This window comes from Abramis brama, assembly GCF_963993115.1.
Source record: "Abramis brama genome assembly, chromosome: 9".
Lineage (NCBI taxonomy): Eukaryota > Metazoa > Chordata > Actinopteri > Cypriniformes > Leuciscidae > Abramis > Abramis brama.
In genome coordinates, this window is record NC_139971.1 from 5,208,878 (window position 1) to 5,224,389 (window position 15,512).

Below are 15,512 nucleotides of genomic sequence, written 5' to 3' on the forward strand. Positions count from 1 at the left end.
AAAAAAGACACAAAAGTATCACAGAATGATCCCATGTGACGCATGCCGTATATTCCAAGTGTTCTGGGGGTGTACAATATTAAATGTAATGTATTTAATAAAAATCCTGACCTTGGCTGCACGGCTGCATGTTCATGAGACTATTAACACCGGAGTTCATCACGATCGCCCAGAATAAGCTTGTGAGAAATACAATCCATGTACCTTCTTCTCTGAGGTGAATATATCCGTTATGACTAAGTTATCATGTTCACATCTGTGAACTGACACCCGGAGTTCCGGTCCAGTGATATTTGACACAGTGAAGAAAGAACACGGATACTTTTTTGGGGATTTCTAAGGCGTTGCATTTCATGTCGCGCTTTTGATAATCTTGATTTCTCACAACTTTTTCTGGGTGAGTCTGAGGGAACTGTGGCACTAATAAAGTCTCACAAATGTGCAGTCGATCACAGAAGACCGACGGCCAAGGTCAGGATTTTCATTAAATAATACATTACATTTAATATCGTACACCCCCAGAACACTTGGAATATACGGCATGCGTCACATGGGATCATTCTGTGATACTTTTGTGTGTTTTTTAAAAAGCTTGATGCTGGTCGCTATTCACTGCCATTACAAGGACGAGCACGAGCGGGACTACTTAAAAAAAAATCCTTTTGTGGTTGATAAAAGAAAGAAGGGCATACGGCATCAGACCAACACCAGGGTGAGTAAATGATGACTTAATTTTCACTATCCCTTTCTGAAGCAATGTCTTCTTTACATGCTCCTATAGTCAGAGCTTCTGCTCATTAGTCTGTATTTTCCAGTAAACAGTGTTGTGCAGGGATTCACCCTTGCAGTGGACACATGCGTTATAATTACAACATGCTGTTTTGACTAGTTCTGCTCCAGTGTCACTAACCCGTCAGCTGTCAGAGGGAGCACTCATTGCCAAGTGAAGTGAAGTGAAGGGAGTATCTGTTGCTAGGTAACAGTTTCCTCACACACACACACACCCAAACCCCAGAGCTCCCATGTGTGAAGGTCATTTGTACTGTCTCGTCCTCTCAGCTCACAGGAAGTGATGAGATGCACTTCCAGGTCAGAATGAACCGGATTAATGCTGGTGCCAGAAAAAAACTGAGACACTTTATTTTTTGCAATTTTATGCAATAAAGACATCTGGTAACGCTTTGCAATAATTAATCCAATTAAAAAAATCCCATTAGTCCCATTAGTTAACAGTAGTTAATGCATTAACTAAGTATTCATCTTTGTTAACATTACTTAATAGAAATAGAAATATTAAATTTTGATTTTAATAATGTATTAGTAAATGTTGAAATTAATAAATGCTTAAGGGCCCTATTTTAACAATCTAAGTGCATGGTCTAAAGCGCAGGCCGCAAGTTCACTTAGGGCGTGTCCAAATCCACTTTTGCTAGTTTAACGACAGGAAAAATGGTCGGCGCGCCAGGCGCATGGTCTAAAAGGGTTGTCCCTATTCTCTTAATGAGTAGTGGGTGTGTTTTGGGCATAACGTTAAATAAACCAATCAGAGTCTCATCTCCCATTATTTTAAATGCCAGTTGCGCTTGCGCCATGGCAGATTCGCTATTTACATGGCTCGTGTGCGAGGTAAAAGTGCGCAAGCAGAACATCTACGGGACAAGACGGATTCCACCATATCTTTATGTACACAATATTAATCTTTTACATTTGAATCCTTTTATTTTTAATATTCGGCATGTTTGTGTGCTGTGTTTAATAAGCAGAGCGGACGCGCGCTGTGAACCCGCCTATAGGCGCACATTACTATCATGCTCTTTAAATAACAAAATAAATATTGCGCCAGTCTATTTCTGTTGCCTCAAAATAGCAACGTGCCAACAAAGCGCCAGAACACACACCTCGTTCTCAGACCAGCATGCCCATGGACGCACAAATGGGCGCAAATGCATTTGCTATTTAAACAACGTGGCGCAGGACGTGAAAATGATAACTGCGTCAGGCTGAAACTAGCAAAAAACACTTGCATGCGCTTGACGCTGCATTGCGCCGGGTGTATGATAGGGCCCTAAGTGTTTTTCATAGTTAGTTCATCTTAACCAATACAGTTAACTAATGTTAACAAATGGAACCTTATTTTAAAGTGTTACCAGAAATCCTCTTTACAGAAATGTTTCTTCAAAAAGCAAGGAAATATATGATGTTTGATAATGACAAATTTGATGAAATTTGAAATTTTATGAAAAATGACCATTTTCAAGTCTATTTGTTACGAAACCTTTTTTTTTTCTTTACTCAGACCGCATGGTGTGTTTCTGTTGGCAGATAATTAAACGATCTCATTATATAATTGGGATTTATCTAGTAAGCATGTCCAATTAATCAGACTATTTCCTGGACCTGTTTGTTTGAAAGCCTGAGGGAAGATCTGTGTGTGATCTTATCTGTCTCTCTGTGTACAGCCTTCTCCTCCATGCAGTTTCTTTACTCTCTCTATTTGTCTTGTTTGTTATATTGAGAATATACTAGATTAATGCACATATATTTCCGGAAATTACCTTCTCTGTTAAGGGACGATGCGTTGGCCCCCATTTGATTGGCAGATGCATTTTTAACATTTATGACGGCACCATTTTTTTAAACAATATTAGGGCTGTCACGATTCCTCAATTAAAAAAAAAATCCTTGATTACAGTGTTGAGTAATGGGCAAAATACCGGAAGTGGTGCATTCCACGGATGAGAATCAACCGCATTATTAGACCATTTTATAAAGCTGCACGATGTATTAAAACCATTTAAAAACCACACTATAGTAAAGTGCCCTCTGAGTTTGTTAAAATATTAAAGATTAAGTAAACATTTGAATTAAATGTCATTTGGCCAATATTAAACAAGGATTTGATCTGCTGTAAAGTGTAACAACTCCAGGCCGTTGGCGCCCTCTGCAGGCAATTGTTATAATAATGTACACAAGATGATTGTTAAAATACATAATATAATATAAACAGTGTTGTTCTATAAAACCATATGATTACTTGCTTTTGATACTGACTTTGAACCAAATATTATTGCCTCAAGTGTATTTTAAGTCATTTTAAAGGCTTAGGTCTACTTTTATTACCACAAAAAATATCCGACTGCTCAGTGAATCGTCAAAATAACCGATTTCTTGATTACCAAAATAATCATTAGTGACAGCCCTAAACAATATAAACTATATACAGTGTTGTCCTTCTATATTAAATACTTCCATTTAGGTAAATCATAAAGACAAACTGTCCGTCCGAATTAATAATTTATTACCTCTTGCCTGTAAAATGAACATAACTAGGCCTAGAACTTACTACTACAGAGGTTATAAATTAAAAACTGAGGAATTCACCAAAATATGATTTTTTTTTTCTGGCCCCTCTTAAAGGGACAGTTTAAAAGACGCATCTCGAGACCTTGTGGTTTTCCCCTTTCCACTGCCCGCGTCTCACGTTTTTCGAAGCTAAAACGCATTTTGTGTGAACCAGCCCTTAATATAGCTTCAATTAGTGCTACTCCATTTCTGAAACTTGGCTTTAAATGATTGTTTTTAAGGACTTTTTTGATATTAGCATAATCTATCTCCAACCCTCTGCCAAAACACAGTTTCCTGGAGGGTATTTATTATGTTTTGCTCCTCTGGGAATCGTGCGAACAGCTGGGCCTGAGGCAACTAATTCTCAGAGCAATATGGTACCTCGCGAGTTCAATGTTGTGTATCTTTGGTACCTTGTGTACTCACATACACGTGATTTGCTGGTATTCTGCATATTAATTGCCAACATTTGAATAATAGGATTTTAGTTCGCCACCATCTTGAAAGGACATGCAAAATCGCAGTGACAATATCGCTTTGATGAAACTTCAAGAGTCCTTCAGTGTGACTCATTACACACTCAGACACAGATTATGTCTTATTCCTCCCACACCAACTCTTCTCTCAAGTGTTCACTCTTTAGTGTTTTGTCACCGCCACAGAAGTCAACGCTGTGCCTTTGTGCTCATCCAGTGCATGTTGGAAGAGCTCACGCCAGATTCCTGAGGAGGCAGAGAACGAGAAACGCTGTCATCAAGAGAGAGATGTTACATAAAGCCGGACGCAGCTCCATTTTTAACCCAGTTCTGTTGCGTGAAGCGGCTCTACTGCAGACCGAAACCTCTACAGTCCTCGTCTCTATAGCTTGCACACTCTTAAAGGGATAGTTCACCCAAAAATTTTAATTCTGTCATCATTTACTCACCCTCAAGTTGTTTATACTTTACTATTAATTTTGTATACTATGGAAGTCAATGAGGCCCATCAACTGTTTGGTTACCCATATTCTTCAAAATATCTTCTTTTGTGTTCAGCAGAAGAAAGAAACTCATACAGGTTTGGAACAACTTGAGGGTGAGTAAATGATGACAGAATTTTCATTTTTGGGTGAACTATCCCTTTAAAAATAGGGTTTTCTCGCAGCGATGCTATAGATAAGCTATTTTTGTATCCCCAGAGAACCTTACAATGAACAGTTCTTAAAATAGCCTTTTTTCATAGAACATTTGAGTGATCTAAATAACTTTTTCCCACTATAGAGAACCTTTTGTGCTGTAGAAATGTTCCATGGATGTTAAAGCTAAAACTACAATCCGGCCTCTAGTTCATAAACGCCAGAGGAGAACTGGCCCCCGACTGAGCCTGGGTTCTCCCAAGGTTTTTTTTTTTCTCCATTAGGTCACCTGATGGAGTTTCAGGTCACCATTAGGTCACCTGATGGAGTTTCAGGTCACCATTAGGTCACCTGATGGAGTTTCAGGTCACCATTAGGTCACTTGACGGAGTTTCAGGTCACCATTAGGTCACCTGACGGAGTTTCAGGTCACCATTAGGTCACCTGACGGAGTTTCAGGTCACCATTAGGTCACCTGACGGAGTTTCAGGTCACCATTAGGTCACTTGATGGAGTTTCAGGTCACCATTAGGTCACCTGATGGAGTTTCAGGTCACCATTAGGTCACCTGATGGAGTTTCAGGTCACCATTAGGTCACTTGATGGAGTTTCAGGTCACCATTAGGTCACCTGATGGAGTTTCAGGTCACCATTAGGTCACTTGATGGAGTTTCAGGTCACCATTAGGTCACCTGATGGAGTTTCAGGTCACCATTAGGTCACTTGATGGAGTTTTTCGGTTCCTTGCCACTGTTGCCTTTGGCTTGCTCAGTTGGGGATATTTAATTTAATTTTATCAATCAATAAATTCCACTAGAAACAAACCTTGTTGTATTATTTTAATTTAATACTGTGAAGCTGCTTTGATACAATCTGTATTGTGAAAAGCGCTATACAAATATACTTGACTTGACTTAAAGGTTCTTCATGGAACCATTAATGCCAATAAAGAGCCTTTATTTTTTAGTGCAGATGCAGTGCTGCTTTCCCATGCTCCAAAAACACCCAAAAAGCTGGATCTGGAAATGAAAGAAAATCGAAAATAAAATGTTTGGATGCTTTGCAATCTTGGGAATTCTTAATTGCCAGGAAATTAAAGTCAAAATGCAAACAGGAGGCTTCATGTTTAATGCAAATGTAATGTAACTGGACATGTGATTTACCCATGCAGTCTTGCTCAGCCTGTGTTCTGTTCTCATCTTCAGGCATACAGAACAATAAATATGTCTGTGAAACCATTTCTAATACCACAGCTAATGTAACCTTTAGAGATCACTTGTCCTATTTCACAGCTCTCTTCTCACATCAAAAAATAAATAAATAAAACCCTTTGCGGCAGCTGTTGCAGTGTGACATGCATGAGTGGGACAGATTCCCATCAGGGTACACATATGCAACATCACTGATAACAACACTTATAATGTGCACACTGCCGTTACATGCATCTATACTGGATGCAAATCTCACGTCATCACCTCATACCCATGTTGATAAGTAAGTTTATTAACATAAATAATTTGTTGTAATTCAATTCAATTCACATTCATTTGTATAGCGATTTTCACAATACACATCGTTTCAAAGCAGCTTTACAGAAAATGCGTCTACATTACGATTTAGAGTGATCTGTTATCAGAGGTAACATATACAAAGTACACAGCTAAAAATGTATTTATTTAAACAATGTAATTGAATGCAGTACTAATCATTTATTTTCATTATATAACTCTGTTAGCTAAATTCTGTCTTTTGCCGTCATTCTGGGTTAAGCTGTCATTTAAGTATTTAACGCATGAATATTTAATGAAATAAGCAGTTTTTTAATTTAGCACTGTAATTCGGGCAGGACTCATAAAGGTGCTAACCTCTTTTAAAATTACAAACGTGAAACGTTGCTTAATCCAGTAATGAAACTGTCAGAACCCAGGGTTTATAAAAGGTCAAGGGTTTAATTAGCTCATTTTTCTGTATATTATGTAATTATGCTTTAATTAGATAACACATTGTTAACAGCACACTGCACATACACTGTAAAAAGTGCTTTTCAAAGTTGTTAAATAAAACAGATTATCGGGGTCTGTTTTACAAGAACGTACATTTTAGTCTTGCTACTTCAGAATGTTGCACTCAATTCGATGTTTTTACTCTCCGTGTCTTTATGTAATGTGAAATTTACTAGAAAATCCTGATAAATTTTTTTTTAATTGTTTCACCTACACCAAAAAAATGTCACTTCATTGTGCACAGCTACATACTTCAGTTCCATCTTCGTTTTTTTCAGACACACACCTCAGCCTGTGATGTCGTTGATTGGCTGACGGTGTGTGTGTGTGTGTGACTGGGAAGCAGCCGGTCTGATTCTTGTGCTCACGGGCATCATTTCCATGGTCACTGCTGTATCGCTGTACAACCCCTTCCCCCTCACCCAGTCCTGACAGAGACGATGAATTATAATGGTTCGATGTGTTGGGGGAGGGACGCTGCATGTGTGTGTATGTGCATGTGCGTTTTAGGATCCTGTGGTCTGTGTGGTGATCAGGTGGGGGAGGGACAATGTGTGTGTGAGTCTGCGCTCATGCCAGCTTCTGTAGACATTGGCACTGTCTGTAATATGGGAAAATGTTCCAAACACTGCCTGTGCACAAGAGTATTCGCAACGAACGAGGAACAAAAGTATTTGTAATGAAACAAAGAAACACTGATATATAAATAGGTTTTTATATTTTCAATAGAAAATGTATGTGGTCCTTGACCTTCCCATGCAAAAGTTGTCACCATTGTGTGATGGTGCGATTGCTAGGGTGTTCTGGTGGAAATTCTCCAGATCTTAATAATTAGGGTTAGTGATTTGAGTATGATCACTATCCTTGTTTAACATACTTTTAACAAGAGTACTTATTACAGAAATAATATACTGAGACAGAAAGAATAAGGTGACATTGTACTTCCTCAAATAAGTACTGAGTGAAACACTTACTATAGTTGTACTATAAAAGTACATTTAACGTGTACACATTATTAAACATTATTAACGTGTAACATTTAAAATAAAGTGTAACTGAATATACTAATAGTGTGACGCAACCTTGGCCTTCCCACTTCAGTCTCCAGCGCTATTTTACGCTGTCGTTTTTTAAGGTAACACTTTATTTTAGTGTCCTTGTTACTATAGTAGTTACTATTAACTGTACATAATTACATGCAGCTAACCCTTTCCACATCCTAATCCTTACCCTAACCCTATAATAAGTACATGTAGTTAATTATTATTACTCTGTACTTAAATGTATAATTACACTGTAATTAGGACACCTTAAAATAAAGTGTAACTTCAAGACAGTGAAGCACACTTCTTTTTCACACGGGTAGTAATAGTGATAGTGGCAGTAACAGGCCATAATGCCAGATGTATCTTCTGTTCTGTTTGTATTTCTAACTTTTAAAGCTAAATGTGGAGCACAGATGAGCATCTAAGAACAAAATGATATCAGCAGTTTTATAATCTGTGTGTCTGTGATGGAGCATCTGCTCTCGTGGTTACGTCAGCTCTCTGTCCTGAGCTGAACTGAAGTGACGCAGGTGCAGTTTTCTTTGAGATAGGATGAAGTCCAGACCTGGCCGTCTGCACTTGTGTGAATCACAGTCTTCAGCGCTCGGTTGAACTGAGCTGTGATTACTGTGATGTGCTAATGACTAGTTAATCTCTCAGAATTAGCCAGTGCTTTCTTTTTCCTTTTTTTTACAGATGTGCCGTTTCATTTGTTAGAACATGTTGGCTTTCATAAGCTGTGAGCTGAGTGATTCGAGTCTTTCAGTTTAATTGAACTGGTTAAAAAATGATTCATTGATTTGATTCATGAATCACCCAATTTACTGTACATGCTCATTTTGTAGTCAAATAAATATTAATTTAAAGGTGTGTCAAGTCAAGTCAAGTCACCTTTATTTATATAGCGTTGTATAAAATGCAGATTGTTTCAAATCAGCTTTACAGTGAAAACAGGAAAATTATGCATTTCGGCTGTTGTTCAGTTCAGTTTTGATGGTAGTTCAAAACTGAAATAAGCAGTTCTGCAAATAAAATATGTCATCCTACACCCTTGTTAAAAAACTTTATTGTGTTAAATGTGCACTTCAAATCTTAAAAGTATATTTTTAAAAGACTGTACTCGAAGATAATATAATATTAATGAAATAAAAGGCCACTTAATTGTGCTTAAGAAGAGTATGAATGTTTCTTAACACACTTTTAAAAAGTGCACTTTGTAATAATGTGAAATTACATGTTTAAAGTACATTTTAAATCATCGCTTTAGTCTCTTTTGTCGTGCTTTACAGACGACAAGTTTTTTGTACTCTTATTTTGGTGTGCTGACTATAAGATAAAGCACATGCAAGGTACTTGATTATCATTTTAACTGTAGTGAATGTAAAATATACTAAAATGCAACTTCATTACAAATATATTTAAATACATGCCATACAAGTTTCAGTTGAATTTACATTAAATTTACTGTAAATGCTTGTCAGTACATTTATGTTATAAAGACTATAAATATGAAATTACATATTTAAGATGTACTTAAATCCTACTCGAGGGTCAAAAAATCACTCTTAAGTTCAGCTAATTACATAAAATATACATTTAAACTGATACATTTTCATGTAATTATAAATAACATGCAATTAAGTGTCAAAAAACATTATATTGACTTTGCACTCAGCTATATTCTTTTAAAGTATATCATTTCCGTTTTAAAAGAATGCAAAAAAGTGCAGTAGTATTTGGGAATCTTCTTTGGAAGATTTCCACGAGTGGACCAGAAATGACAGTTTTCAGCGTTGAATGTTGATGTTCTTCTCTCTTCCTCTCAGGAGGGCCAGCGGTTAATGCAGGAGAAGCCGGAGCTGAGCGCGCTGGTGAAGAAGAAACTGGAGGAGATCCGTGAGTGCTGGCAGGATCTGGAGAGCACCACACAGGCCAAAGCCCGGCAGCTGTTTGAGGCCAACCGGGCCGACCTGCTGGTGCAGAGCTACACCAGCCTGGACCAGCGACTCCAGCAGCTCGAGGGACAGCTGGCGCACGTGGACTACGGCCAGGACCTCACCACGGTCAACAAGCAGCTGAAGAAACTACAGGTCTAGACTCTTTCTTTTACGGTCACGCGCGTCAGCAGCTTTCAGTGTTTAGCGTCAAGATGATGTTTCCTCCAGAACTTGCTTTTATCAGATTGCTGGTTTCCAACATGCCTTTAATTTGCTCTTTATTTCTTTCCGATTCCTGTGCTGAAGACTTTTATTTTCTTATCCACTGCTGCATTTACTGGTAATATGAGCCTCATCACTGTCCACCGTATGAGTGTATTTCATGTCGCTGGTGTGGCTCTCCTCTCTGACAGCATGCCATGGCTCTCAGCTGATCTGAGTTCAGTTTCAGCTCTGTCCCCACGTCACTCCATCCACATCATCATCAGCGGTACTGTAGCATCTTCATTTCGCTTTCTTTATTTGCACACACCCTCTCATTCTTTCAGTTTGCTTTTACTCTCTTTCAATTCCCATCAATCTTCACCAGAATACGTATCATATGTGCATCATATGCGGTCCTATGTGTGTATGGGAGTGTGTGGTTATATTTCCTATCCTTTTATACATCAGCATATTTCAAATTGTCACTAAAGAAACATTTGCCTTCAGTAACATTTAGTGTAATTAAAAATGTAGCTCTTGTACTTCGTCAGCTCTCCATGTACTAGGAGTGCGGGTCAGAATTAAACATTTTGAGTAGTCATTATAATTCTATTTTCTTTTTAAGTTTCAGTTGCGTATTTTATAATGCTAGTTATAACTTGCAGTTATAGTCTCTTTTAGTTTGATGTTAACTGTGCCTTAACTCAATGAATTGCTGCTTCTCATTTCAGAACAACATAATAATATAGGTCACAAGTTTAAATCTCATTATTGTAATTATGAGAACTGCCCTTGATATATGAGTTTGGATTGGTAATTTACTCTAGTTCACTTCACTGTCTTAATTTATGTAACATCTTACCCGAATGGGTCATGTGGATCTTTCTCAGAAGTTAGAGATTGGAAATATTTTTTAATGTTTTTTAAAAAATAAGTCTCAGCTACACTTTATTTTAAGGTGTCATTGTTACAGTTTAATTATATATTTAAGTACTGAATAATATTAAGCAACTACATAAAACTGTAATATTGTAAAATATTATTACTATTTTTATACATTTTAAAATATACTTTATTCCTGCTATAGTAAAGCTGAATTTTCATCATCATCACTTTTAATAATTTCTGAAATATCATGTGACACTGAAGACTGGCTTCAGTGTCACATGATATTTCAGAAATTATTAAAATATGGTAATTTGGTGCTTTTATTAATATTATGTTGAAAACAGTTGTACTGCTTATTATTTTTGTGGATACCGTGATAATTTTCAAGAAGGTACAAAAGAACAGCGTTTATTTGAAATAGAAATCTTTTGGTTATATAGATTATAAATGTCTTTACTGTGATGTTTGATCGATTTAATCCATAAAAATTATTTTTAAAAATCCCCAGAAAAAGAAAACATACTGAGCCCAAACTTTTGAACGGTAGTATATGAGCTGAACATGTCGTTGGTATCATACCTAGTTTGCCATTTTCAATGACCTCAACTTTTCACAAGCACATTTTAACTTTAATAAGCCAACACGTTTTCTTTGGAAGTTTGAAAGGTTTATGATGATGTCATAACTCACTTCCTGTCTCCTCTTGTCTTTCTGGTGTTCTTCCTCTCCTCTTTCCCACTATCTATATTGTCATAACTGTGCTGAACTGTGTATTTCTTTGTCCCACTCTCTTGGATGTCCACTCTGTTCTCCTGACTTTCTCTCCTGTTCTACACCTCAACCGCTGCTCGTTCATCATGTTCACTTCCACCACTCTCTTGCTTACAGACGATGGAGTGTCACATGGAGGAGTGGTATAAAGAGGTCGGAGACCTGCAGGTCCATGCGGCTTCCATCCCTCAACAGGGGGAGGTGATGGAAAAGGTGTCCGAGAAACAAGTGGGTGTGGAAACGCGAATCGTTCGACTGATTGAGCCTCTGAAAGAGAGACGCCGTATCCTGCTGGCCTCTAAAGAAGTGCACCAAGTTGGCCGTGACCTTGAGGATGAAATTGTGAGTTTAACAACCTCATTACAACCATTAGCTTTAATATATTTTGGTATTTTCAATGTGCCTCGCAACATATCGTGTACGTGTTTGTCCGCAGTTGTGGATACAAGAGCACCTTCCAATGGCCACTTCTCAGGAACATGGGACAAGTTTACAAGCTGTACAGCAACTCATGAAGAAGAATCAAGTAAGACAACCTCAAAATCTTACTGAGAACAGCTTAGATGATGCTGGTTTAGGCTAGTCTGGTGCTGGTCTAGCTGGTTGACTTGAGGCTGGAAAACACTACATAACTTTTGGCCAGATTGTTGCCCCAATTTTCAGTCTGGACTCAATAGTAGTTATCAGAAATCAGGGCCAGTCTGCAGTTTTTAGGCAGATTTCACAGAAAATCGCATAATGTTTGATGGCCACAGACTGATTTTTTAGCTTCTGACTATGATCTAGTCGGAGGAGATGTGATTTTAATAGACATTTCTTTCATTTGTCATGTCTCTTTGTAACGAGGCAGATGTTTCTGTATGAGTTTGGCCCAGTTTACACCTGGTATTAAGAAGCGTTTTGGTCGATCGGATCACAAGTGGACGACGCTAAATACGTTAAATACTTTAGACCACTTCCAGAGGTAGATGAAAACACATTCTAATACACACTCACAGCGTTCGGCTGGTCTTGAACAGAGATCTGAAAATGTCCATACATTTACCTGTCCATATACCCTCCCCTCGAAGAAATCAGGAAAGAAGTGGTTGAAAGTGGACAAAAGAGACAGATTAAAACACCATCAAGAGTGCCTTAAAAGATTCTATGTTTAGACCTACGAATGATATATTTAGTATATTTAGTCTTACGAATGAAATTTATATTGTAAAAAAAATCATATTTATCAAACGTGCGCACCAGTAAGTAATCATTGTTGATAAATCCCACATGTTCTTAAGCACCATGCTCATTCACATTCATGGTCATTTGCATTCAAAAATGCTGCCAATGAACCATATATAGTTACAACACCTTTATAAATCACGTGAATGTATATGTCCTCACTGAAATCATGGCAAAGAGGGCGAAAACGAGAAACCTCGTAGAAAGTACTGGTGAGCCAAGTGGCAGAAAACCAAAAAGTGTTATTTAGGTCACTCACTTTGAGGCATAACTAACAAAAGAAAAAAATGTACATGGGAGAAAATAACAGCTGCTGTTAATTCTGTTGGGTCAGAGGAAAGAACACTGCCAGAAATAAAAAAGAAATGGTTTGACATTAAAATCGCTGCCAAAAAAGGGTCACACATGCAAACGGGAAATATCTGCTACTGGAGGAGGACAAAAAACGTGTTTTCTGCACACCGTTTGCCAAGTCTTCCAGCAAAGCGAGATACAGCTACATTCCAAATGTCTTTTCAACTGTCTTTTATAGCTTTGTACACCAATTATGGAAATGTCTAGCTTGAACTATGAAGTTACTAATTGAGTATTTGTAATTAAAGGACACAAGAAACACGCGGCGGCACTTTCTTTTTGTAGTATCATCATTCTAGCACTAAATTCTCTGCATAAGCACGCTCAGAGTTGTGCTTGTATTTACACACATTCCTATGTATAAGTACAAGTTGGTAGATCACACTTTGCGTGAAACTTCTCACGCACATATTACGCACACATCTGCATACTTGATCGCATACTTGTGATCAGATCAACCGAAATGCATCTTAATGCCAGGTGTAAACAGGGCCTTTGTTATCTTTGGAACTTCTTGAAAGTCTGGTAGTGCGTTATCCTCTGTCGTTTAGTGTTATGATGCATAGTTTTTCTCTGAACCATTTACGAAGTCGGCAAGTGTGTGTTTTCAAATCTGTTCCGATGTGTAGCATATTCCAGCCTTTAGTCAATCAGCATAATCTTTCTAGTGAAACAGGTTGACCAATGATATCCTGGTGGTTAGGATATCCATCAGGACATCCATTTCCCCATCATCCGACTTTCCAGGTTTTCACTGATATGCAAAAAAAGTTTTCATATTTTGAGAAAAAAAGCTGAGAAAATAACGTATGTGTGCATATATTGCATGTTCAGATATTCCTACAACAAAATATTGTGGGCACCTTGAAACTTTTGTGAAAATGATCAAAAATGCTGGTGCTGGCTGGCAACTTTTTTCAGAAATGTTGGCGGGGAAAGAGTCAAAACGCCTGTTAGGGACACCAACATCCCATGTTATTTTTTCCTCTTTGTGAGTCCTCGACAGAAAAATATAGAGATGTGTATTTCACTGAATCTGTTTCTCATGGCCTTCTCCTCTCAGAGTCTGCAGAAAGAGCTTCATGGTCACCGTGCGCGTGTGGAGGACGTTCTGGAGCGGGCAGGCGTGATCGCGTCCATCCGCAGTCCCGAGGCAGACAGCATCAGGGACGGCATGGAGCAGCTCCATCACCTGTGGGAGGTGCTGTGGGTCGAGACGGAGCGCCGGCAGCTCGTGCTGGATGCCATGTACCAGGCGCAGCAGTACTACTTTGATGTGGGAGAAGTGGAAGCCTGGCTCAGCGAGCAGGAACTGCACATGATGAACGAGGAGACGGGAAAGGTAGGAGAGGAGAACAGAGAGGTCATGTGGGGGTGGGAAACTCCAGACTAGGATGATGTTTCTATAACTCTGAAAAATCGTGTCAAATACATAAATAATGCTAATGAATAAAGTGTTATCTATTTCGTATAGATAAAGTTTTTTGTCAATTTCTTTCTTTACATTTATATATGTATTATATTAATCCTAGGTTATATATGTGACCCTGGACCACAAAACATGGGGTAATTTTTTTTAAGAGATTTAAAGATAAATTGATACAGATAAAGAATAAATAAGCTTTGCATTGATGCATGGTTTGTTAGGATAGGACAATATTTGGCCGAGATACAATTATTTGAAAATCTGGAATCTGAGGGTGCAAAAAAATCTAAACATTGAGGAAAATCGCCTTTAAAGTTGTTCATCTATGTTCACGATTGTGCTGCATTCACTCACAAAAATAAATGTTTTATATATTTACGGTAGGAAATATCTTCACGGATCATGATCTTTACTTAATATCCTAATGATTTTTGGCATAAAAGAAAAATCATGAATTTTGACCCATATAATGTATTGTTGGCTATTACCACAAATATACTAGGGCGACTTGTGACTGGTTTTGTGATCCAGGGTCACATATGTTATAATATACGGTATATAAAGTATATACATATTTCTCATAGAAATGTTACATTACATTTTACTTGTATCAAATGCTTTTATCCAAAGCGACTTAAAATAGCAATTCATCACAGAGCGAACAATATTCATGGTGTATATATAGGACAATGTGCAATGTATATAAACTCTGTGTGTGTGTGTGTGTGTGTGTGTGTGTGTGTGTGTGTGTGTGTGTGTGTGTGTGTGTGTGTGTGTGTGTGTGTGTGGAAAAAAAAGTTTGCAAAAATAATTATAATAATTAATTAATATTGCATTTTAAATATACAGTATTCAGAGTATATGATGCCAGGTTTATTAGAAAGCTAGAATAGGAAACAAGCTAGAGCAAGTTTCCATTACCCTTCAAATTGCGCAAATTGAAATTCCGAATTGAAAATACGCCCAATGGAAACACGTAAATTTCGCTAAAACTCCCATTTATCGCAAAAAAGTTTTTACGCTCGCATGAGGTGGTTTTTTAGGCAATTCGAAAAATAAATATTTCGCAAAACTGCAATGGAAACAGTTTTTGTGCATTTACAGTCACCTGACGTAGATGACGCGGTGTGTCTGGACAGAAGACGAGACAGAGTTCTTTATTAAATTCATATAAGACAGAAGAATTACAGGAATACTGGA

The 15,512-nt window shown here is 37.8% G+C and overlaps 1 protein-coding gene across 4 annotated transcripts in view; it reads left to right on the forward strand.

The window, feature by feature from the left end:
• Positions 1 to 15,512, forward strand: part of sptbn4b (spectrin, beta, non-erythrocytic 4b) — an 83,949-nt gene that overhangs the window by 52,033 nt on the left and 16,404 nt on the right. For all 4 annotated transcript variants that reach the window (XM_084124702.1, XM_084124703.1, XM_084124704.1 and 1 more), the window contains exons 20-23: positions 9,335 to 9,598; positions 11,426 to 11,650; positions 11,745 to 11,834; positions 13,950 to 14,228. In XM_084124702.1, coding sequence (XP_083980828.1) covers positions 9,335 to 9,598; positions 11,426 to 11,650; positions 11,745 to 11,834; positions 13,950 to 14,228 — 858 coding nt within the window. The remainder of the gene's footprint in view (positions 1 to 9,334; positions 9,599 to 11,425; positions 11,651 to 11,744; positions 11,835 to 13,949; positions 14,229 to 15,512) is intronic.